This window comes from Lagopus muta, chromosome 2 (genome assembly GCF_023343835.1).
Source record: "Lagopus muta isolate bLagMut1 chromosome 2, bLagMut1 primary, whole genome shotgun sequence".
NCBI classification, from domain to species: Eukaryota; Metazoa; Chordata; class Aves; order Galliformes; family Phasianidae; genus Lagopus; species Lagopus muta.
This window is the reverse complement of record NC_064434.1, coordinates 31,725,771-31,752,474: the sequence shown is the minus strand read 5'-3', so window position 1 is coordinate 31,752,474 and position 26,704 is coordinate 31,725,771. Positions and strand designations below refer to the sequence as shown.

The following is a 26,704-nucleotide window of genomic DNA, read 5'->3' as shown; positions in this document are numbered from 1 at the left end:
GTCTTGGTCATTCTTACTTCATAGAATCAACTAATTATTCCTAATTTTTTTCAATCTTCACCATATTACACAGAAACAGAACACAGATACATGCATTTTAGTAACATGGGTAAGGATGAGAGGGAGTCTCATGAAATACAAGGCGTGAAAAAGGTGAATTAAGTAAAGACAACAGATCTGTGCAGAAGCAATCAAAATTTCTTTGGAGAGGATAAGTGGTTTTAATGATAATTTTATGGAGAACAAGAAGTTCCAGAAGCCTGCACTGTAGTCCATTACATAAATCATTTTCTAGCTGTTGCAAGGAAATAGAAAACGAACATCCTTACCCACGTTATAGGGATACTTGTTGATCCCTTTGAGTCAAGAGAGTCTACTTCAATGAAGATATGCTCACTTTGGTTTCATTGTTACAATACAGTAAATACCACCTTCGAAGATCACTAGGCTTACACCAAAACTGAAAGCAGCATCACCTCCAAAATTCAAAACACCATGTCTGTCTAATAACCTATACAAATACCAAGAATTATTCAAGAGTACCATGTTCATGGATTGTGTGAACAGCTTCCAACATATTTTTCCAATAGCTCTTCCGTTCCAATGGATCAATATTCTTTTTCTTTTTCAGCCAGCTATTGAGATCAATGTTTCCACACTCCATTACCATGTAGATATGCTGATCAGTAATTTCACTAAAACAAAATAAATGTTAAAATTCAAGGCAGCTTTATTAAATCAATATTGCATTATATGAACAGTAAGTTTACTCACTAGCTATAAAGACGGATTATCTTATCGCTATGCTCTTGTAGTTTACTCAAATGAGCAATTTCATTCTTGTAGCTTTCAACAGTCTGCTGATCAGCTTCTTCAAGATTCACATACTTGACTGCATACAGCTGCTTCTTTTCATTCAGTACTTGAAACACCTGAAAAAACAGTTAATTCAATCTTAAGTCCAATTTATTTCATGGTCCTCCATTTCACCATAGCCAGAGTTTAAAAGGAAAGACATACCTTTTAAAAAGGAAGAAGCACAGTAAATTTACAGAAGATCTTGTTTGCTGAAATTAAAGTTTTATCAAAATTCATTGGTTACAACAGAAACAGGTAGGAGAAGAGAAGGCTCAGAGGGAATCTCAATGTCTATAAATACCTGAAAGGAGAATGCTGAGAGAATAGAATCAGGCTCTTTTAGGTGGCACCCAGATACAGGAAAAGAGGAAACAGGCACAAACTGAAACACAGGAGGTTCCCTTTCTACATCAGGAAGCATTTATTTACTGTACAACTGACAGAGCTCTGGCCACAGGTTGCCCAGGAAGGTTGTGCAGTCTGCTCCTTGGAGATTTTGAAAAGCCACCTGGACACAGTCCTGGGCACTCTGAGCGAGTAGGGGTTGGACCAGATGACATCCAGAGATCCCAGCAATCTCAGTTTATTTTGGACAATTCTGTGATACCAGGAATTTTAAGACTCTTCACCTCAAAGAAGATCTTCAGGAATGTAAAACAGTCTAACAGTAACTTAAGGCCTATGTAGAAAGCAAAACAAGGAAGTGGGCTGCCACCATCATTTACTAATCTAAGAGAAGATAGTTGAGTGATTGCTTTCTTATCTCTGTAGCTTCTGTTCTGTTTTCTAAGCAAATGCATTCAGTACACTTGTTTACTGTTTTCTTTATTTCAACACACATGGCTTTATTCTTCCACTGTTTTGACTTTCTCTCTCTCTCCACTGAAATCAATACTTGTTTAACATTCTGAAATAGCAATGCCATAAAATATAATTCAGGGAACTCAGAACTCTGAAGAATAACACTGTAACACATCTCATCTGCGTGCTATTCTTCCTTGTACCCATGAGAGAAAGTGTAAGCTTGGCCCTATAATTTTGTTTCAGGTTCTGTGTGTCAGCCAAACACAGCTCAAGCAGTATTAGATAACTACAGTATATATACTTGTATTAAATACCACTGTGTAAATGAGTGACTACATCTAAAAGGCTAATACAGCATCTTACCTTGCTTGAGCCTCCACTACCTATTTGCTTTAATATTGTATAAACTCTTCCTTTAACAGCAATGCATTCATTTGAAGGTATAGAAGCTGAAACCTGTGTACACACAAAAATAAATGAAAGTAACTATTGGCACATATGCATCAGAACTTGGAGGAGCTCTATTTCTATTTGTCTTGATCTTCCCAAACAAGGCAAAGCATACGAAAGAAACCTCAAATGTATCTACTAAAAGCAAGAGATCCCCACAGCATAACTTGTATAATGATCATCACAAGTTTACTAAGCAGCACGATTTCATACACTTGTCCATCAACATATCGAACACAGGCCTTGAAAAGGCCTTACAAAACTGCAGAATAGAGGTCATAAAATTTCCTGTCCTCCTAAAAATAAATGCAATTACCTATGGTCAGTTGAGTAATTCCAACAAAATTTACTATTTAAGCCCACCAAAGCTGTATAATTATTCCATTTTGTTTCACATTTTTATTTCAAAACGTTCAACCTAACCAGGATTATGTGTGTACAGAAATACACAAAGTGAAAATACATTTAATATCAGTTCTCCACTGCAATTTACCTCTGCCTTAAAGTCTCACATAATTCAAATTAGTGAATAGATCTAATACAGATTAAAATGTTTATTCTGTAGATAACTAAACGACCCTGCTTTCCCTTACTTATTCCACAAATAAGAGTAACAACTTTAAATTAAAAATACATGTAATACACACATTCCCCCTAAAGAAGTCTCTAATGAAAACATGCTAAAAACAGTAGAAGACAGTTTAAAATTGTTACCTGCAAGCCCATTTGATTTTGAAATGTAGCTGCTGGAGTATGTGGTAGAAAATATGGGAGCTGACTGTAGGGAGTAGAAATTTGATATCCTGGTGAAAAATTGTTCCTTACAATTGGTGTTCTGAAACTGAAGGAAATCATTGATAAGAATATTTACATTTAGTTAGACTTCTTTTTAAATGAAGTTTTCTAAGACAAAATCTCCATTCCTTCTTGAAAGTTAAACTCCATCAGCAACCGTTCAAATTCCTGCTGCATTCAACAATTAGCATTAAGATCTCTTCCACTTAGACTTAAAAGTCCTTAGATCTACAGAGTAACTATAACAGAAAATATTTCTTTAAAACATTAGCAAACTAACCTCCCTTCTTCAGGCACCAGCTGGCACTCATAAGCTGGAAAGGGAAAGCACCATAAAAATAGAAGGGCAGCCCATAAGACAAGGCAAGCTACAGTTAATTCCTAAGCTTACTATTCTTTGTTGAAAACATTTAGGAATGAAATATGTTTTGTTTTGTTTTTTACTGAAAGTGAACATATTGAGACAAAGCTTCAAGATAAACATGAGAATTCTTGAGAATGCCATCTATGCTGCCTGTGACCAGAAAGTAGAACATACATATTTAAGTAAACTGAAGATTGCAATAAATCCTTTATATATCTTATGATTTGTCCCCTTGATATGTCTACCACATATTTAGTTACATTAACAAACAGATTTTCCCGTTTCATTCGTTAATGGCATAGGATGAATCACGACTTACAAATAAGTATTTAAAGAAAAACTTGAGCATTACACAGATGGCACCAGGCTGCTTGAACCTTGCACTGAATGAAAAGCTATTAGTTTCTCAAACTCTAACTAGGATCTAGGATTAATTTAGTGATTTAGAAATGTTAGTCATTCCATTTTTTAATTAACCTGGGCTAAAACACCACTAATAATAATCTGAGTGTTTAATCTGCAAATATCAGAACCGGAAAACAATTTTATACACTTAGTGCTCATTCTGTTGAGAGTAAAGTGACAAATTTTTCAATCCTTCAATATAGTTCAAAGCACAGCTCTCACTGATCACATAATTACTCAACAATACTTCCTATATATACTTCTTATCTCCACTATGTACCCTGTAAAACAAATTTGATTTTCAGAAATTTCCAAGATGTCAAAAGGTAGAAGAAGCAAGCACAATTTCCTTGCAAACCACTTTTTTTTTTTTTTTTTAAATTAACCTACACCATGAGATGACATGCTTCACTCACTACAAACATTCCAACTCAACATAAAGCATTAGAAGCAGTCAGGAATCTTTTTTGCTATCTGAACAGAAGAACTTAAAAATTAAAATCCCTGTTAAAAAATCACTGAAGTAGTTCCAGAGACCAAGTGCTGCCTGTGACTGTGCAATTAAATGACATAGCTTACCACTCCATATAATCAGCACATGTAGAGCTTGGTGTTCCACAAACATACAATAGCTCATTTTTCTTTGAGACAGCATCTGGTGGTGATAGTCTTCTTGAAATGGGGTGACCAGATTGCTCAAGACTTGATCGCTTTCCCTAAAGAAAGTAAATGTATTATTCCACACAAGAAGCCACCATTAAGAAATCATTTTTTCACAATATGTGAAAGTAGCTTCAAGTAGCAAACCATCACATATTCCTGTTACTTCACCTCTCTATAGCAGTTTTGCTGCATCACTTCTTGACTTGGCCATTTTTTTCTGGAGTTAACCCAGTTCAGTTTCATGTGATCAAATTGCTTTCTATAGCTTTCAGAAGAACTGGATTGCTGCTGTTGACTTTCCATGCTCCTTGGCTCTGGTATCTTCAGCTCTTGATACTGGAGTTTATTTTCTGAATAAATCAGATAATTAAAAATACTTAATATACTTAATACTCAGTACTGGAAACGGTTTCTGGTAATTTACCTCAATCTCTAGATACTTTTCCCCCTCATTTTCTACATCAGAATAAATGAGAATCATTGATTTACTGGATTCTGACATCTTTTACAGCAAGTGTTACTCACAAGGCATTAATGTAATCTTCAGTGTTAATATTCAGCTTGGTGCAGTTACATGGCAACTTCCCTAAAAAACTTAGAGTATTACTATAATAGTAACAGAAATGCTCTACACATGGGCAAAGAAAATATCTGTAAGATCATATTCACCAGTCGCACCATAACACCCAGGGACATCCTGAGCAGGTTTATATAGCATTTAGGATAAGCTTGCTGCAATACTTCATATCAGAAGTCTGTTGCCTGTAGCAACAGGCAATCTATAATCCAGTGTAATTACTGAAGCCAAAGGCATAAAGCAACAAGGCTGCTCAGTCAGATGGTTCCTTTTTCAGAGTTAACAGGACAAACTGCAGCAGAGCAGGCTGCAAATAGCATAGCTGGGGTGTTCCTCCAACTGCTTGTGCAGATTCATGTAACTAGAAAGTATATGCTAAACAGAAGTTGGGTGCAATTTTTAAAAGACCAAAAAAAAAAAAACCCAAAACCACCCCACAGTACTTCCTTTGGAAGCTTAAATAAAACACAAACGGGCAAAGTATGACCTGATACCCAAACTGTTCACATGCAAACTAATGGGTAAGGTTTGGTGGTGCGGGTAGTTTTGATCTGTGTTCTTTTATTTAAGTTAGTTGGAGGGAAGGGGCTGAAGTTGAAAAATTATTCAGATTAAGTTTTCCTCTTTCTTACCACAGGTAGCTACGTACATGCATAATCCTAAATCCAACCTTGTAGGATTACACTACATTAGACATTTTCACTTACTTTCGTAAGAGTCATTATTTGCATCCTTCCAAGCTTTACCGTCCTAAAATACCTGATACAAGTCTGAGTTTTTTCTGGACTGCTATAAACATTTTAAGAGGCTTTTTCTAACGCTTCTTGTTCTATGTTGTGAGGTAAATCAGGGAATGGTCAGACCCCGTGCATTAGGTAGATATTTCATTAGCACATAAGTTACTCGTAGAATACTCTCAAAATACATTCAGTTCTTAAGCTAGAAATTTTTCTAAATGAACGTATTAAGTATTTTCAATAAGAATCTAAGCCAAATGATATGAAACTTAGTTTTCTTCTTCAAAATGAGTTTAAAAATTAAATAAAAGCATAACTGTGCTACAACTGCAGATAATCAAGGAACACAACAGTGAAAGGTAGAAGCATTGTATTACTTAAAGCAAGCACATTTATGTTAATTGGGAATGTAACAGTGCATTTGTCTGTGAAGTCTTTGGAGGCTCATTAAATCTCAATGTCATTTATTTAGTACAATTGCCATTCACATGAACCAAGGATTCCAGCAGTACAAGTTCATAAATCTGATGTAAATGAGCACATGGAAAGAAAAGACATTAAGTGGATTGTTTTGGTTTTTTTTCTTTTCCAGTGTCCCATAAGAGTGCAAACAACTTGTCATTTGACAAACTTCATACTATTTTCATACTTTTAAGAAACCTCTTAAGAAAACAGCAATGGACAACAGAGAAAGTTCTCTGTTCTATAATTTGTCCAAAGACTAAAATGAATGCATATGGTGTGATAAAACTCAGGTCAGAAAGACATTACTACAGGATAAGAAATGTCCAAAGTTACTTCCAAATGTCAAATCTGCTAAGACTTGCATGAGGCACTGAAGTTGACCAAATACAATAGAATACAAGTGTAACTTAACAGGTGGAACAAAGACAAGAGAAACCTGACCAAAACAGAAGTGAGTGTTTGCATGTCTGAATTAATTTTAATAGGGAATTTCTCACACATAAAGAGCAGCAGAAAAAAATACCTACTTTCTCATACTAACATATAAAGAGGAGAGAAAGAAGGGAATGCTGAATACAGTGGATGATGTGGATGTGCTATAGACACCGAGAACTGAGGGAGCTCTGGACTTTGTTTTCCCCCAGAACAGAAGACAGAATTGCAGTGATCTTTTAAAGCTTACTTCAGACAAAGCATCTTAAAATAAATTTGAAGAAACTAATTATGAAACAAGAAACTAATTATGGCATCCACATGGCAAACTACAAGCATATACAAGGAAAGCAAACTAGTATAATTTGAGTGCCAAAATAAAGCCTAAAAAGACAACACTCCATGAATGTTCTAATCCACAGTAGGAATTGCTGTCAGTCAGCATACACTTTTCCTGTATAAACTTCACTTCTGCTGGCAGTATTTTTACATGCTCAGGCTGGCAAGTCTTAACTTGAAACCCTATATTGATGCTATTTCAATACCTATTTACATTATTTTTAAAATAAAATTAGGTATATAGAGTTAGCACTACACATTTTATTGGACATTTTATCTCAAGCCCAGTCAACCACACGCAGGATGGACACATTTGAGTTCTGAGCAGTTATTGCAGTTTTTTTTGGCACTTCCACAGGCACCACTCAAAACTCATATTTTAATTGCTCTCAAACTCCAAGCAGATCCTTTTCTCCACAGAAGAATGTTTTCTTTAGCAGCCCATATTTAGAATACAGAACAGCAATTTTTCAATATTTATTCTATTTCAACATCCTAGAACATCACATTAATAAGTTACCTTCTCTTTTCATCACAAGACTTGTATCTATTTTGTTTTTCAGAGTGACAGCTGAATTGGTAGCCATTTCTGAGCTGTTCTCATCCAACATCTGTAGCTGCACAGAATTTTTTTCTTGTAACAACTAAGAAAACAAAAAGCATGTTAAAAAGTAAAATGGTTCCTAAGTATAGAGCCCAAAAGACATTTCCATCTGATAAAAAATGACCAGCATACCATAAAATAAATAAATTTCAGAAAATAGTAGAGGATACACAAAGATTACTGATTCTGCTTTTAAACCCATTAAATACACTCAACTGCCATTACACAATTTGTTTAACAAAGACCTAAATGTTTTCTTTCTGGAAGGACAAGCCAAAAATGCAAGACGCAGCTCAAAATTATACTCCATCAAAAGCCATGATTTATAGCTCCATAAATCATTTCACAGACTTCACTGAATTAACATCATGGAAATAGAATGCTTCCCAAGATAAAACTCCTGACTGCAGCTGAAAGAGTCCTGTAGTCAAGATGCAATCTCATTTCCTATTTATAAATAATAGGATGGATTTTTAAATCTTCCTCACCCTGTGCTCTTTCTCCCATCAGATTTACAGAGAGCTTTTTCTTAACACCTGATTACACATAATACTATTCAGTTCTGAAAAGTACAAAGAATGTTTCTGTTCACAACTGATTGCTTAACAGAAAAATCCTACTGTATTACTTAATCAGACTTGAAGTGTTACTGTTTTTTCTAACAACATCAGACATCCAGCTAGGGTTCATTCTGTCCTTCTGAAAAATATTTATATTACCTTTGAGTCTGCCAGGTCACATGAATCATTCTCACTCGGTTTTGGTTCAGAGAGTGGAAAAGGTGGAATCAAGGCTGTACATTTGGAGCTAGATGTTTGCCTATTGAAATAATACTGTTAATTGCATAACATGCAAACATAACAATTTTATTTCGTGAGACAAATGAAGACAGTTGTTTGAAGTTCAAAAACCACAGGAAAATGGGTCCACCGACAGCTAAGTGAGAAACAACACAGAAGTCTTGCCACTATCATCTCATGAAGTAACTAACTGGTTGTCTTCTACTGCAAACGGTAATAAAGTACAGCTAGCAAACAATAGGCTTCAAAGTAAATTTCAAGCTCTGGAACACACACAGCAACATGGTGCTTAAGTTGGTAGATCCTTCTGCTGCTGAGCAGTTACATTAAAATGAGCATAGTCGCTTTCATAATAGAACTAACATATGCATCAGTAAGTCTCCATTGTTATGAAAAATTATAACAGTATGGCTAGAAGAGGTTTTAAAAATATTTTGGAAAATAAGAATCTTTGGAACTAGAATTACAAATCCCAAAGTAATTTTCAACAGAAATCATTTTTGTTTTAGTCTCTGCCTCAGTTGAGGCTACTGATTTGCTGGAATAAGAAATTGAAACATGCTGCTATATAAACAATCTCAGCATTATATTAGGAAGATGTTTAATATCTACCACAATTACAACTATTTGTCAATCTTTAACTTTTAACATTATTAATACCTTATATTCCCACTGTCTTGTAAGAAAAACTATGCCCATTGAAAAGGAGAATGGAAGCCTGCTGCATTGCAATAAAATCAAGCAACTATACCTTTTCACAACACCAGCTGTAAGAGGGACATCCATCTCCTGCACCACATCATCAAAATCAGTTACTAGTTTAACAGGAATCCTCCCAAAAGGGCAGGCCTAAGAGTAAATCACAAGTTACCAAAAGCATGAAGTATTAAAATTTTAATATTTTGAAAGAAAACAACTTATGTTATATACCTGGTTAGTCCTGTTTAGTGGCCTTAATGGATTGTGGAAACTAACCATAGAATCAAGTTCTTGTGATTTCTCTTCCCTGAAGGTAAAATAAGTAAATAAATAAATACAGTAGCATACAGCTTTCTTTTGTAAATATTTTAAGAGATAAGAAATAAAGCCATTACCCAAGGAGAAGTTTAGCAACAGCAGAAGAATTTTCAGTAGACTCATTCCTTTTTATATTTCTCTGATTGCCAACTATGTTCTGAAGTCCAGACTCTTGTATACTTGATACTGTAGGTAAATTAGTTAGAATTGTTCAGACAGTATAACAGATAGCATTTCTAAAGAAAAGCATTTGTAATGATTTAGAAAGAAATACATACATTTGCAGTAATCTAATGTCAATATATAATATCATTATTTCCTATAAATCTAGGCACATATTTTATACAATTTTAAAAGATTTACAGCCAGAGAGAGATATCTAGAACAGGCACAAAGTGACATGCAACAGCTAAAATATATTAGCTGCTTGATTTCTGCAAAACTATAACTGTAAACTACTTCAAAACAAAGGGAGATTCAACATATTCAAAGACTATCCAAGCAATTCAAACGTTTCACTCAAAATCCTCAACCGCTGTGCAGAAGGAAAAGAACATTCAAAGAAAATACCAAACAGTGGTTCAAGTAGCATAACAAAGAATGAGGAAGAAACAGCAGCTTTCAGGGCAAGCCCATTTTCCAGATCCCCTCTCTGAAAATAAGGCTTCACTCCAAAACAGCACTATGTGAAGAATGAATATGAAGCTTGTCCTATACGGATTCATCTGGAAATTTAGAACTGTTCAAATTTGGACTCCATTTATTCCACATCCACATCTAAATAACCACAATAAATCCTAAATTAAGCACCAAAATCCAGCTTGTCCCAATGTTACTACCTCAAAGGTGCAACAACATAGATAAACAAGTTCTCTGCTACTACTACAGAGACTCAGTAACTCGCTACCAAAGCCTGTTTGTTGGACCCTTCTCACTTGCATGCTAACATCACGCGTACAAGAGTACTCATATATCATATCAGGAAAATTAAACTGAATTAGACAAAGTAATTAGCTGGGTCTAAGTTGACTACCTGATTTTGCTCAGGGCAAATTTGAGAGTGCTCTTACAAGCTGTGTTTTACTACTACAACTTCATAAAAGATACAGAAGCCAAAAGCAAGCTTCAGTAGCCCCATCTCAACCCAACAGAGAATCTCACTCAGTCATGGAGGACTTGAGAATACTTATCTGAAGTTGTACATTAACCTTAGAACAGAAGTCTAAAGCCAATTTCTACTGAACACTGCAATGCACATTCCCATCATCCAAACTATTTTTGTGTTAAGCTGGAAAATAGAATGGAAGGTAACTCCTCAGGGATGAAAAAATTATCACGAGAAATCTGAACAATAAATATACCAAGGTACATCACACTTCAGCAACTTCCTCTGCACACAGTGCATAACTGTGGTATAATATAGAAAAAATTAACTCTCCATTTAGGGAACACTGAAGTATGAGCTGTTTTAAGAGCTTCAGATGAATACTAAACCCAACTTCAGTTTATCACCCTGATGAGACTCTGAAATTACCATCTGATTAGTCAGATAAACAGCTAAGCTGATCTACAACACAAGATCATTAAAAAAAAAAAATACAACAGAATATGCATTAAACTATTTATGGGAAGATCTTCCTCATCGTGTAGACCTTGTCATCATTACAGGGAATTATTGCCTGACCAAACAGAATCCATGGTTATCCACTACCTTCCAAGAAATCCAAGCTTAAGGACTTTCATTTTCACGTACAATTTTGCCTAACATTTAAGTTCTAGAGCAATTAAAGTTAACTCATTTCTACTTTGAACCCTCCCCACGTTTCTTTCTGTCTTTAGCCAGCAGAAGCTAGACTTCCAGCAGATGAACACTGACATTTTAGCTATTTCTAGGGTTTTTTGTGAACTACTCAAGTCAATATATACTACTTAGTCAAATAGTTCAAAATAAGTTCTTCAACATATAGAGTTTAACACTGAGAATAGCTTTGAATTGTCAGTTGACCCATTCAGTATCATCATTCTCACACTCCCATAAATATCTCCCATGCCTTTTTCTCCCCTGTATTTCATGCCCAAGTTTACCATTGGACTCTCACATTCAAATGATCTACAATACTTTAATTTCTTCTTGGTTTGAGACAGCCTCTCTCTCATCCTATTCAGAACATTCTGAAAAAACGTGGGTTTTTTTTTCCTCCAAGTCATCCCCAGTATGTCAGATATTTATATTGTCATCCATGAAAGAAAGAAGGGGAGGCAGAATTAAACCAAAAGCTTCTAGACTTGCTGAGGTTTTTATGTTTGCATCATTACTCAACAACTGCATGCAATTCTTGTCCAAAGCTTTCTGAACAATCTTTCCATGTGTGAAGAAATGCATTACACAGCATTACTATCTTTAAATAAGTTTCAAAAAGCAGCTCTTTAACCAAGAATATTAAATAGACAAGTCTTAAATGCCTGTAGATTAAGAGATAAGCCTTTTTATTGCTCCAGAAGTAACAAAATTCAACTAAAGCAAAGCTCAGCGATTTAAATCATCTACGTTGCTGCGTTTCTAGTGTGTTATTGCTTTTTAAAACTTTCATCTTTAAATAGTTGCACTGAAATGCAGCACTTTTCAAGCACTTACTGTTAGAAATTAAACTAAACTAAACTAGATGAGTCCACTCTTCCCCTGAATTCATTAATTCCTAAATGGCAGATAAGCCTTTTGCACATATTCTTTCACAGGTATACCTGTAAGATTTGCAGTAAGTAAAGCAAATAATATCAAATACAAACTGCACTCTCCATGAAGATTAACTTATCCTGGGACACAGTTCATCAGATATGCAATTGATGTCAGTAAGAAAACAAAGCTTATTAAAAACAAACACCAGGACTGAATAATACTGTAAGCACTACCAAATACTTACTGCCCCCTCATAAGTAGCGTTTCATATTAAGGTCAACTTAAAAGTAAACAGCAAATCTCTATCATGCTTCTGAAGATAGATCCCTTATGAAATCAGATTTATTTTGCACTACTTCTGTCCTCATATAAAGCAAAAAATACACTCTTCACAAAAAAGTTTACTTTCTGATGACTCCTGAGAAGAGATGGAGCCAGGTATTGAAGAATTAAGATGGAGAATGGACAAATATAACTGTTTATTGGACAGCAATGGATTTTGAGTTTGTATCTAGAAAGGACAAACACTGAAATAATTTTTCCATTTAGCAGTACAAAGTGCTTAAAATCAATCAGTATTTTGAGAGATTGCAATTACCTGCAAAGTTCTCCTTTTCCTCATCTGAAAGCAACTGCTTTTTTTGTGAATTGAAGTTTTGTAGAGCAGTTTCTAACATTTCCAATGGAACAGCAGAGCACTCCACAGCTTTCTGAAGGAGCTGTTTACACTTCTTCACATTTCCTAAGTAATAAAGAACACAACATTAGAGAAAAAGCAAATAAAAACAATTGCACAGTAGCAACATGGTCTTTACAGACTTTTTTCTTTGGAAGATATAATTATATTTATGGTGTCATATTAATTTTCCATCATTCTCTCAAGGCATTGTTTAGTCTGCACATTACCCCTTAGTTTTCCACTTTTGGAACACTGCCTAGAAGTACTTACAAATAAATCACATAAGCCAGTTCTTTTTCTACAAGTAATTGAGCCTCAAAATATGATTTATGACTTCATAACTGCATTCTCAGCATTTCTTCAGCATTAGAACCATAAGAAAACAGAACACAAAAGCTAAAATCAGTCATTTTCTCTGCAGCATAAGAGGTTTACGGACTTGCACTTATCTGACCAGATATAAAACTATATGTGTATTATAAAATATCTTTAACGCACTTAAGAATCGAGGTTAAAGACAGCAGTTGAGTCAAACACCATCAATCCATAATGCACTACAATTCAGAAACGAAGGGTGAAAAGGGATGATGAGTTTGCTTTTGTTTTAGTTTTGATCTTGTGATTCTTTAATTAGTTTTACACATTACTACTTGCCATAAGCTGAAATAGAAGAAAACAGATGGGCTATATTTTACCACAGGACATGTGAAAGCATTTGGTTTGCATGTATGAGCATATATACACATGTAGCTATAAAAAAGTATCAGACATGAATAAAGAAATTAATGCACTGGGACCAAAATCTTCCCCTTGGCTTTTGTTCAGAAAGCATCAGGAGAAAATGACACAATGTTGCTACAGCTGTTAATATACAGCTGTACCTTGAAGTTCTTGATGTCTTATTTCTCATTTTCAGAGCAACAAAATGTAAAGTACTTCAACTGTACAGACATAGCACCCATAAGAATAAGTTTTTATTATGCTCTAACAGAGCTCCACATCTCTAGCACTCAAAACTCCACTGATAACTGAAGGTGAATGTCAGTGTTGCCTGCAGTTAAGATTGGAGCCAGAAGGGCAGAACTTACGCTCAAGCAAACAAACATAAGAATAAACCTTAGTATTGACATGAAAACAAGTAAATGTTAAAGTAAAATTGTCTGATTTCATTTAGGTCTATTTTGTGCATAGTCACAATGACTGTTTTTTAAACCCTTTGATCAAACACCATTTTTCTCCCAAATCCTTAGCAAGTATATATGGCTTTTTGCAGAGATGTTTTTTGTTGGTATGTTGGGATTGTCTGCAAACCCCTAATCAATTATTATAACCATGGGTAGAATGCTAACTATGCAGTTCACTAAGATGACATGATATTCAGAATGAGAACAGTTTATCTCAGCATCACATGGAATAACTAAGAATATGAGAAAGGCACCTACATTTAAAAAAAAAATCATTCTAAAGTCCTTAATAGATGGGAAACAAAGGCAAAGAAGCAAAGCCAGAAGTGTCTTATGAGCCTGCCAGGCTCACAAAGAAGCCTGAATGATCTACACTTAAGCAACACACTTCATAGACCTAAAAAAAGAATTTTAATTACGGTCATGAGCTTTGAGAAATTGACAATAATCTTGCTTTAAGCACCCAATCCCAGACACAAAAGGAAAATACAGCTTCTCATCTGGCCTATTTAAACAAAAAGGGTCACTTTTGTTAGTCCATTTTCAGGTTATGAGCTTTCAGTTTATAAGCAAATCAATATCATGGTCAAACATTGTTTCAAAATTTTCACTTCAGCTTTGTCTCACAATTTCACTCAAAACAAGTATAATTTTTCATCCTAATGCAAAAGGGAAGGGATTCCTTCAGAACCAAATTGCCAACGCACTGCCAAAACGACCTTGCTGAGGAGGTACCAGAGCATGTGAATCTTCCCCTTTCCTTTGGTCATAACTGGACAAGCTCACTGAAACGCAGCAGCACTCTTTAACTATGTAGCATCCACATGCTACTCCAATCCTGTTTGAAGCACCAAGCAGGGAGATTACCAAACATCATATCAACCTGATCAAAGGTAACAGATACAAATCAGAAACCACACAAGAGATAAGACAAAGCCAAAATGTAAATTCCTTTGGGATTAGGATTTCATTTCGTGTTGACTGCTGTCAAAGTAAAAAGGAAAAAAAACCACGATTGCATGAGCATATCCCTTAACTGTGGGGTTACTAAGTTCATGAGTGATTGTGACAGAAGGATGAAATTTAGTTATTAGCAATCACTTGTAACATTTCTACATTTTAATTAAGTTATACAGTGGGTTTTACACTTGCAATGAGTATTTACCGGTATCTTCACTATTGCAGTACTATCAGTTTATCACCTTAATTAACCAATAATTTGTCTTGTGAACATTGTATGTAATCAGTTTAAATACTGTTTATAAAGCTCAAAATAACAAGCAATGGCTAATCTGAAAAAATATGGAATTTAAAATCAGAGATTTTAGATTTGTCCTCTCCTCCCAGCTTTGTAGAAAATAAATACTCGACTCAGTATTCTTCCCCAGTTATTTTGTGGCAAGCATTTCCTGAGGAAAAATTCCATGGCCTCTCCTGTCCCATTACAAATGGGACATTGGAATCAAGAAAAAAAAAAACAGAAATACAGGAAATTAGTATTTACTCATTGGTTCATATGAAACAGTTCAATTTATTGGACATACTTCAAATATCTAAGTCATCTAGAAACTGAAGAGGTATAAATCCTGAAATCATTTAAAACATCAAGATCTTTTCTGAGTGCCGTGAATTGGTCTTGGCCAGCAATGAAGCTTTCACCAGTCATTCACTCTCTCCTCGCCCCAAAAGGGTAAGGGAGAGCTAGAAGAGCAAAAGCAAAAAAACAAAAAAAACACAACAACAACAAAACCAACTCATAGGTCAAGATAGTGCCTAATAAGAAAAAAAAAAAAAAAAAGAAGTAGGGAATAAGACCAATAAGTCACACAACGCAATCCCCAAATCCTGCCAGCAGATTGGTGTCCTGCCAGTTCCCAAGCAACTACCATGAAAAGGCTACCCCCGGTTTTTACTGCTGAACATTATATTATCTTCCATAGAACATTCCTTCAGTCAGTTTGAATCAACTGTCCTTTTGCTCACAGCCAGCACACTCAGTGTGGTCAGAAGCAGAGTAAGAGCAAAAGCCTTGAGATTGAGCAAATGGTGTTCAACAGCAGCTAAAATGTTGGTGTGTTATCAGCACTGTTAACAAAAATACACAAACCTAAAAAGCCAGCACCTATGATGGAAAACCTCCACTCAAGGCAGATCCAGTACACCCAGTAACAGCATAAACTATTTTCAAGAAACCTGCTCTCAGTGCAACTAATCCTACTGGAGACAGACAGTTCAAATATTAGATTCACATAATTGAATCACAGAGTTGAGTTGAAAAGGACCACAATGATCACCTAGTTTCAACCCCCTGCCATGGGCAGGTATGCCAACCACTAGACCAGGCTGCCCAGAGCCACATCCAGCCTGGCCTTGAGTTCATCCAGGGTGGGGCATCCACAACATCCACTATTTCTTCATTTTTTCATCCATTATTCTTCCATTTTCTTTTTTAGAAATGTTATCACTGTGTCAAAATGGCTTGCCTAAACCACTGCAGTAAACTTGACAGAGTACCATTCTATTTTAAACACTGACAAAACTAACTCCTACTCCCTGACTTGATGGGAATATGACTTCCATGACACTGTGAATGAAGTTAGCTTACTACTAGTATTAAGCAACAGAAGATATCATTCATCTCCACTGTCCCAATACCAACTTTCAACAGCGAAACAGGAAACAAAAGCAGTCAAGCTACTTAAAAACTTGAGCAACAGGAAAACTTGTATCAACCAGATCACATTTACAGTTCAATGTTTTGTTAAGCAAAATACAAAGATCTACAGTTGCTTTTTGGAAAGATGGTCTTCCTCACAAGTTTGAAGTATCTAAAGGAATATTATCACCTAGATTTGATAATCATCATCATTTTTCACACCACTGAGAGCCTCAAATTTGTCAATAAAGTCAAAGCTTTAAAACAGCTAATTTTCACCTTGTTTCAAAGTTTTTTTCTAAAAAGGAAAAAACTAGTAATATTTGTGTGCAATGGTATCAGAAATGAAGACACTAATTAAATTTAAATCAAAACAAGATCCAGTTATTTCATTTTCTGACAATACCTATCAGTTTCCTTGCAAAATGTAACAGCATAGGTTTAAAAGACAACCTATAGCAACACAAGACAGCAACAAACGCCTTCTTTTACATACCTTGTGATAGCTCAAACTGTGCAAAAGCCACATGCACAAAAGCAAATTTCTTGCAGTTCAGTCTGGCCAGATGAAATTGGTCTCGAGCCTCCTCTGGATCTTGAAGACTGTAAAGACAGCATACCACTAGTTACAAAGCATGGAATCAAACACATACTAACATTCTACATTCTTTTTTTCAGAATCATTAATGAATCTTTCGTGAAGTACATATAAGCAAAGAGTCTTTAAAAGATATCTAGTAATTGAAACAAATTAAACTGACCCTTTCCAAACAGAAAAACATGCTCAAATATGAAAAAAGACTGGGTGCTCATTTTGAGGAATAGCATCAATAGTAATAAAGAACACATAGCTGTTTTTCCCCCCCAGAGTACTCATCAACACCTTCCAAGCTGCATGCTGACACCAGATAATGGGGACCTTTCTCTAACTGCATCCACTTCTACACTAAGTGGCTGCAAAACAGGATGGAGGGATAAGGGAGGAAAATAGGGAGCAATTACTGCATTGAAGATATTTGATTTTGAATATGTGGGGAGGAAAAACTTCAGTTTTTCCTGAAGTTTGTGTGGAACAAAAAAGCATCATATAAACCTTGAAAAATCTTGAAAAAACAAGTGACCATCAAGAAAGATCTTTCCATATCTTTAGAAATAGAAGGTATTTCTGATCTATATTTTACCCCAACACTTTAAAAGAAACCACTTCCATCTTCAGGATGCCATGTATTCACAGCAGAATGTTATTCACTCCTGTTCGTTTACCAGCAGCAGATTCAACCAATAACTAAAACCACACAATGGAAGTAAAAACCAATGCAACAAAACCCATGGAGATGACAGTACAGAAAAAGAATTAGACTAAGACCAAAACACCTGCTAGAGTTGTACTAAGAGGGGTATAAAGAACAAAGCGATACTAGCTATATGCACTGAGACTTCTACTGTTAAAGATTACCATGACATTGAAATGCAGCTCTTCAAAAATATCTTCAATTTCACAGTACTTAGAGTGCCAATAGAACTTACTACAAAAAAATTATAATCTTGCCCTAAAATAGGTCTGAAAACACCTGAATAATCACAGTTCAAACTTGCACTAATCAAAGCAGTAAACTACAAAGAGAACTCACTTCATAAGTTGTAAAAGTACAGAATCACTTTTCATTAGCAAATACAACAGATGCAAGCACTATAGAGCACTCAAAGCTGCTCAATTTCAAGGAGCCACTAACAAGAACACACCATACTATTTTACCACCATGAAAATCCAGAAGCCATTGATGAAATTTCTTGTACTGGAAACTGAAAATTTGTACTTACGCTTTCAGCTCTGCAAATCTCACAAGGATGCGAGCATAGTTCTCATCCTCACTATGCTTTTCTGCAGGTAGTGCAGTTACTGCTTGACTGTAGCGACCAATGAGTCTATTCAGTATGCTAAGGTCCATCTGAGGAACACCCTTTTTCTCCAGCCGAAGCAAAAAACACAGCCAATCTTCTGGATTATTTGTTGTCATCATTATTCGATTAACAGTTCCAGAGTTATCTGACAGAAAAATAACACAGCAGAATAAAACGTAGCCAATACAAATAGAAGAAAAAAAGTTTTCATGCAATACTAGCCTTATGGGGCTTTTGTTTTGTTTCTCCCCCTCCATCAATTTTTTTTTTTTTTTTTTTAAGGAGATTAAATGTACCTCATGGTCTCTAATACTGGAGAAACACTACACTTTAAAATAGTTACTAGTTTAAAATAGTTAATAGTTCTTTTTCCTTCAGTTGCACACCTGAAAGAAATTACAAACACATACCTGTTGTATCAGCTGATATTTTAGTACAGTTCAGTTCATCTGTGATATTGTCTTCATTTTTGTATTTGTTTTTCAAGTCTCTAACCCTACTCATGATTGAAGCAATTCGTGGCAATCCTCTTTCACTTAGATCCTCCTCCTCCTCCATCTGCAGACAGAAGGTGAAACCAGGGAAGTTACTGAAGAGCCCAGTTGTAACTGGCATTAACTGGAATCAAAACAGGTGAGTCCCTCACTTATATTTTTCAAATTGAGACTTACATTAAATAACTAGTCTAACAAGACTTGGTTAATTTAGTCACACAAGTAAACTTCATAAAAGTCAACTTGAACGAACAAAAGCATTCAATACACTTCACTGGTCTGCCCAGATGTTAGTCCATGCATCACAGTCGCCCTTCCCAATAAAGTGTCTTAACTGTCCAAGAGAAGTAGTACCTGAACATATAGGATTATTTTATTAACCTACAACCTAAATCCACAGTTTTGCATCACGAGGAATTTCTGCTTCTAGCCACACATTCTGCCACACCTCTCAAACAAACAGTAATAGAACAAGGACTTGTCAGACTTCATGGTGACCCGGCTCAGAGATAAACTCCACAAAAAATTAATCTCATATTAAAAATAGGGATAGGATTTATAATATATACATATTTTTATATTATTCTTTATTACCTTGGTGTTTTGGCTTAACTGTCTCATCACATGGAAAAGAAAGAGGAAAGGAAGGAAGGAGAGACTTCATTTGATGACACCTGTATGGATGAGTTAGGCTCCACTTAACATGCCTCAGCCCTACCGCAACTCCACCAAGTGTAAACATGTTTTACACAGAAAGCTTGATACTCTGAACTAGAAGTTTCAACAATTCTCATTTTTCTCCATTTCCATAACAGGTATAACTTACAGTAGAGGTAGTAACCATGTTGTAGTTATGACTCATCTTTCAGCCTTATTTCTTCCCTCCATGGGCAAGATAATTTTTTTTTTTTTTAATTTAATACAGATATACAGGTGGGTGGTGAGACACTCAAAAATATCTGTATATTTGGGTTGGTTATGCCTCAATTTTAACAAAATTTTTCCTTAAAGTAGCACTAATTGAAAAACATGCAGCATTTGTTTACATTACTGAGCTTCTAAACCAAACGCTTTGAAACATCACCCCATTTTAGTCCACATTACTTTTTCCTGCTGCAAAATTTTACACCCTAGGCCTCACTTCAAAATAATTCTAAGATATTACACAAACAGTGAATGTAGTGAATAAAGGTGAACCAGAAAATAAGCAACAAATTACTATACAGCATTGCTTGTAATAAACATTACAGAATGTTTGCGTTTAGGTATAAGTCGATGAAAAGTTGCTTGAAGGGAGAATTAAGATCTATTTTAGATTAATTACAGAGAAGCAACAGAATGGAATAAGAAAAAGTTCATCTATCCACCTCCAAATCCCACTTACTAAAAGATAAGCTTTTCACTCTTTTTCAGGAGTCTCAAGATTAATTTTTAGAGCAGTTATCATCCGAAGTTTGCACTTCTTTGAAAGCAGCAGACTCAGCTCTTCCTAGAGACCATCAACCAGAAAGTTCACCATGCTTACAGAACTTCTTTATACAGCAGAAGCTGCTGTAACTTATATCCTTCCTGCACTAGAAATAGCTATCAGGAATGTAAAGCACACTCCAATCTACATAAAAAGGTTATTTTAGAAACATTTTGAACCTACTATGTAAAGCCCAAGATTTAGCCTGACAAAGTGTGTTAAGTGCTAAAGACATTCACCTTACAATATCCTTGTAGAATAGCAAAAGATCCACTAAGTTCTGCAAATGATTCCTTCCTTTCTTAAGAAAAATAAGTACTTTCAGTGGAATTAAGCACAAGTAAACATAACCCCCAGAGATGTAATCAAGAACTACACAGAAAGGACTATGAAAACTAGAGACAACGTATCAGTCAGTGCTATCTGAAAAGCAATTTTTCAGTGAGATGAGACTAGAACTTCCCCGCCCATTTCTCTTCACAAGAGAAGTACATTTAATAAAAACATATTAAAAAAAAGTACTTCACCACACATTCCTCCCCAGAGTACATAGAGGAGAAGTTTTGAGACAGCCTCTATAAACAATCCCACCTTTTAGGAATCACACTGCTAAAAATGAGAGGTGATTACTGTAGCAAAGGCTGTTTACATGCCATTCCAAACATGATACTTACTTACCTGACAGGAATAAGATCATTTCCTTATTGACAAGATTTTGGTGCCTGTTGCAGTTTTGCCCTAAATTAATACAGAAATTTTCACTCCAGATCTCCTATTTACAGTTGAGAACATTCTTAAAGATCAGTCCTTGAGCTGTACCCATTAAGAGTATGGATGAAGTCAACTTCCAGAAGCTAAGCCTTAGACAACTTTAAACAGCAAGAACATAAAAAGAAATGTCATATGTTCCAGTACTACTATTTTTCATTAAAACTATAATTGTTAATGATTCCCAGATAGATTTTTTTTCTGAACACTATTTCTGTTTTCCTCATCCACACTAAGGTTTTATTTTTCTAGTGACAAGCTGTCATTAGTAGCAGACAAAAACCCAGTAATTTTCTATATAAACCTGACTTTAAGTCAGCTGCCAAACTTACATTTCTGGTACGTAGCTTCTTAACTGACAAAGATTCAATACGTGCAATATGGAGAAAACTTCTAAAGAACTGATATGCTTTGTCAAAAAGTTGAAGTGGATGAGGGTCAGGTTACTTCAGATGATCCCAAGAATCCAGCAATGGCAAGAAATGCAGTCCTTCATCCTGAAGAAGTTCCTGAGTATCAAAAATTGAATGATTAGATATTCAGAAGTACACAGGTATCAATACATACTGTAAGCTTGCTGCATACTCATACCATCACAAAAACTGAGTTTTCATTAAAACAAACCAATAAAACTATTCCTAATTACTAACAGTACTAACCAGCACAAAAAAAAAAAAGCTCAAGAATTACTTGTGGACTACATGCAAACACTTCCAGAAGCATCTGCTGCGTATGAAATGTATAGATGAAAAATACCTTGAGAGCATAATCATCTGTGCATTGTCATGAGTCACAACTACTCTTTCACTCATGCCAAAGTCCAGTCACAAGAAAGTATTCAGAGTATCACAATGGCTAAACCTGCTACATTACTTTCAAAAAAAGTATCTGCCATGAATTTGTGAAGCATCTTCAAAATTTGACAAGACAGCTAAGAGTTACAACATCAACATGCAATTATACATACATTCAATTGTAAAAGCATGAAGGGGTCACATCTGTTAGACAGGCTCCCATGTGCAATAGAACCAATAAAACTTATTGATAATAAAGAGAATAATAGCAATCAGACTTGGAATGATGGATTTGCAATGTCATGCAATGTTTCTCAACAAATCAAGATGCAGTTTTTCCACAGATGGAAACTTCAATAAAGTATGAAGTTTTTTTGTTGTTAAATAATACTTAAAAAAAGACATACTCTTCCTGCTCCTGGAATCTACTAAAATACATCTGCTTATCAAAGAAAGTGCAGAAGGCAGCCAAAATTTTAAGCAAGTGCCCAAGAGCCTGCCTGGCACTTCTCCTATAAAAAAGGAAATAAGTCAGTTTACTAGAAGACACTTATGCCACTCCATTACCTAGATTTTTCTTATGCTTCCAGACTACTATGATGAGAGCTATTATATAAAACATATGTCTAGCTCTGTTCCAATGGCCCAATTAAAGTTTCTACAAAGATACTACACAGTGAATAACGAAGTTAAATCTTTTGTGCAGAAGAGGAAAAATGCCACCAACATCACCAAATCAGGAACTTTTTTGTTGTTTTTCTAGCACTTTTCCCCTTATGTTTAAGCTATCTTGCCTTCCCTACAGGCAGGGAAATTACACGCAAACAAGAATCACAGAATGGCCAGGGTTGGAAGGGACATCAAGGATCATGAATCTCCAACCCCCTGCCACAAGCAGGGCTACCAACCTCCACATTTAACAGCAGACCAGGCTGCACAGGGCCCCATCCAACCTGGCCTTGAACACTTCCAGGGACGGGGCATCCACAACCTCTCTGGGCAGCCTGTTCCAGCACCTCACCACCCTCATAGTAAAGAATTTCCCCTGACATCCAACCTGAATCTCCCCTCCCTCAACTCAAAACCATTTCCCCTTTGTCCTTTAGTTATCAACCCTTTCAAAGAGTTGACTCCCCTCCTGTTTGTCAGCTCCCTTTAGGTACTGAAAGGCTGCAATGAGGTCACCCTGCAGCCTACTTTTCTCCAGGTTGAACAAGCCCAGCTCCCTCAGCTTGTCTTTGTAGGGATGGAGCTCCAGCCCCTGGAGATAAAGAAGGTAAAACAGAACGTAACCTTTATCTTCTACAGCATTTGCATTATGTTTTTCTTGTACTCTCTTTAATATTTCAAATTTGCTGACTGCTCAAGCACATGCTTGTCGGTAGGACAGAAAATTGTCACCATTACAGAAAGCAGAGCAATACTATACTACAATCCTTTATAAGTGCAGTTATACCAACACTGCTTAAGCACAACGGTAATAATACAGACCTTTCATGAATGTTAGAATCTATCATGTAAGTACATAAAAGTCCCGCTCCTCAAGACTTTACCATTTGTGTTTAAGGCAAAGAAGAACAGAAGCATGTACCAACACATGGCAAATCATTAGAAATGCCTGGCATTCTGTCATATATCCACTTAGTCCACAGGTACTGCAGCAGAAACCAGTCTTTATTACAACTTTGAAGGAACAGTCAAGTTTACAAACCATCGAGTTTTTTTTTAAACAAATGGGAGAAGTCATGAAAGCAGAGAGCTTGCTTAATAAAAAAAAAAAAAAAAAGCAATTTTTTAGGTTTAAGTCAGAAGAACAAATTGCAATGATAGGAATACAAAAGAAATGTTGTAACTTCTGTTAGCCTGGACAGATTTTAAAAGATGTTCTTCCTAGAAAGCAGGTAACTGCTCGTGGAACAAAACCTGTTATCCAACAAGTTGCATTACCTTACAAATCCTCCCCAGCTTCAGCTCCCTTCACATCCCGCATGATTCCCTGATTACAAGAACTGTTACAAGATTTTGTAAGCTATCCAACTAGATAAACCCAATAACTTGCTTCTAGCCTATTCCCAAGTGTAGCCACCAAGTCTAGCCAGTATTTTCACCAAAATAGAATCATAGATTCATTAAGGTTGGAAGAGACCACCAAGATAATCTATTTAGTTCAACCATCAACACATCACCACCATGCCGACTAAACCATACACCTCTGTATCTACCCTTCTCTTGAACACCCCCAGGGATGGTGACTCCACCATTTCATTAAGCAGCCTGCTCCAATGCACTACCACTCTGAGAAGTGTTTCCTCATATCCAACCTGAACCTCTCCTGGCACTGCTTAAGCCCCTTACCTCCTGCCCTATTGTTACTCACATGGGAGAAGAGGCTGACCTCCTCCACACTACAACCTTCCCTCACTTAATTGTAGAGAGTGACAGGGTCTCCCCCAAGCCTCCTCTTCTCCAGACTAAACAATCCCAGCTCCCTCAGCTGCTCCCCAAAAAACCTGTGTTCTAAGCCCCCCACCAGCTTCATTGCTCTTTCTTTAGGCATACTCCAGGGCCTTGATGTCTTACTTGCAGTGAGAGGCCCAAAACTCAAAGCAGCACTCAAGGTGGGGCCTCACCAGCAGAAACACAGTTAAACACAGTAACTAAGCTTCTCCACAAATGTAAGAGAATATACATACGCATATAATTGTTCGTATTCACCTATAAACACTGAAACCTAAATCATGATTTCTTGAAAGAGAAACCCAACCTCCAGAAAAAAATCACCACTCAAAGAAAGAATTAGCAATATTAACCCCAAGTAGGAAATACAGAAATTGTTGGCTACAAAACACAAAAGGATTCAGGAAGATAAAAGACAGTGCCAGCCGGGAAAAGGCTCAGCACCAGTGATGCAGGTGAACTGCTGCAGCACAACCAACCTACAACTTGCATGGTGTGTGTGAGCTCCCAACAGGCAGGGGAGAACCGAGCAGCAACAAAGGCACCGAGGCTTTCGGTTCTAAAGGCACAAAGATGCAGCTCAGCAGCAACCAGACACCTGGCACAACCCAGGATAGTGCCTCAGGAGGAGGAGCCGTGGCGTTCTCACCTGCACCACCCGGAATTGAACTGAGCACACATCAAGATCCGTCTCTTTTTTTCCGTCCTAGCCCACAGGCCCCTCCACGTTCGCCCAACTACCGGCACAGACTGCTACAGTGCTCCTAGGAGGCCCCGGACATCCCCGCCCAGCTCTACCCTCGAGCCTCCTGCGGCAGTCCCGCCAGCCCCACCGCCACCCGCACAGACCCCGCTCCTTTAGCCCACGGGGCAGCACCCGCATCCTACCCGCGGCACGGAGCCGAGGGCGGAGCCGGCGGGAAGCCAGCCCGGCTGCAAGCGGCCCAAGGCCCACAGCCCGAGTCGCTCGGGCACCCGGAACCCCACGGCCGGAAACACCGCGCCAGACTCCGCACTCACCGCGGCTCCGCGCTCACCGCCGCCAGCTCGGACCGGGACCAGGCCGCGCACGGGGCGGACTAAACTAGGCCGCGTACCTCTCCCAGTTTGAAAATGCCCCCCCACCCAAGGCCAGCGCTGATTGGCTAAGAGAGTAAAAAAAAAAAAAACAAAAAAACATCGGGAACCCGCCTTTCTATTGGAGGAGAGGCACGGTGGTACCGCCCCCACAGCAGTCACAGATCCTCAGCGACTTCTCTATTGGTGCCTCGTGAAGGAGGGGCGGGAGGTTATGCGCAGGCGCAGTAAGGGAGCGGGATCGTGGTGGGGCCGTTACCCGCCGCGGGGGTGTTTCCCTGCAGCGTGTATATATATATATATATTAATATAATAATAACATAATAATATTAACTTAATAACTTGCTGCTTAACATTACTTTCCTTAGAGAACACGTGTGGTGTTGATAATACTTAAACAAGGTTTTAATTGGAATTAAACTCAGTCATCTTATACTCATATAAAACACAATATCTTGTCCTACATAGCAATACGAGTTCATTTGGCACTGAAAGCAAAGAGAGAAATGAGAAATTAAGTCCAAACACCTATTTTAGAATGTACTGGATCATCCTATGGGCATGCCTGTTTTTCTCCAAGTACTGAGAATCACAGAATCATAGAATGGTCTGGGTTGAAAAGGACCACAATGATCATCTCGTTTCAACCCCCCCGCTATGTGCAGGGTCACCAACCAGCAGACCAGGCTGCCCAGAGCCACATCCAGCCTGGCCTTGAATGCCTCCAGGGATGGGGCATCCACAACCTCCTTGAGCAACCTGTTCCAGTGCATCACCACCCTCTGTGTGCAAAGCTTCCACTACATTACTCGTTGTATTTATAAATCTTTGATGGATTTAGAGATGGTGTGGTTATTCTGGAGCTCTAATATTGCACTAGAATCTGAACCTTGTGACGACTGAAAGACACGGCTTAAGTCACATGAATCCAGTCTGGATCTGTTTTTACTCAAGTTCATAGTATTCTATTAGCAGGAGTTCTGATTGGTTCTTAAGGAGATGAGAGTTGTCATTCTAGGGCAGGTCATTTGAGTTCTGTAGAACTTAGAATGCTTTGTAGAAAGAATCTTAGCAAAGCTGAAGCAAATATTAGAATGATGTGTTGACCTCTGGGAGAGGGGGAAAAAATGTCAAAGACAGGAGAAGATCAAGGAAAGAAAGATTGTAAGGCTGTAATACCAGTAGAAAAAAATATAAAGAAGCTTCCATATGGTACCCTACAGTGGATTATAAAATGT

General features: G+C 37.0%; 1 protein-coding gene across 3 annotated transcripts in view; it reads right to left on the bottom strand.

The window, feature by feature from the left end:
- The window catches only part of TTK (TTK protein kinase), a 31,833-nt gene extending 6,313 nt beyond the window's left edge, over positions 1-25,520 (bottom strand). Inside the window, exons 1-18 of one of the 3 annotated variants that reach the window (XM_048934872.1) lie at positions 25,410-25,520; positions 21,471-21,647; positions 21,049-21,108; positions 18,819-18,966; positions 18,328-18,553; positions 17,003-17,109; positions 12,586-12,729; positions 9,388-9,496; positions 9,224-9,299; positions 9,045-9,142; positions 8,213-8,312; positions 7,410-7,533; positions 4,508-4,689; positions 4,256-4,392; positions 2,827-2,953; positions 2,026-2,118; positions 775-932; positions 544-695 (exon numbers count right to left, since the gene is read on the bottom strand). In XM_048934872.1, coding sequence (XP_048790829.1) covers positions 544-695; positions 775-932; positions 2,026-2,118; positions 2,827-2,953; positions 4,256-4,392; positions 4,508-4,689; positions 7,410-7,533; positions 8,213-8,312; positions 9,045-9,142; positions 9,224-9,299; positions 9,388-9,496; positions 12,586-12,729; positions 17,003-17,109; positions 18,328-18,553; positions 18,819-18,966 — 1,981 coding nt within the window. In that variant the 5' untranslated portion in view covers positions 21,049-21,108; positions 21,471-21,647; positions 25,410-25,520. Of the gene's footprint in view, positions 1-543; positions 696-774; positions 933-2,025; positions 2,119-2,826; positions 2,954-4,255; positions 4,393-4,507; positions 4,690-7,409; positions 7,534-8,212; positions 8,313-9,044; positions 9,143-9,223; positions 9,300-9,387; positions 9,497-12,585; positions 12,730-17,002; positions 17,110-18,327; positions 18,554-18,818; positions 18,967-21,048; positions 21,109-21,470; positions 21,648-25,038; positions 25,143-25,409 lie in introns of those variants that run through there. The other 2 variants (XM_048934870.1, XM_048934871.1) reach the window with 2 other exon arrangements.
- Between the last annotated feature and the right edge of the window lie 1,184 nt (positions 25,521-26,704).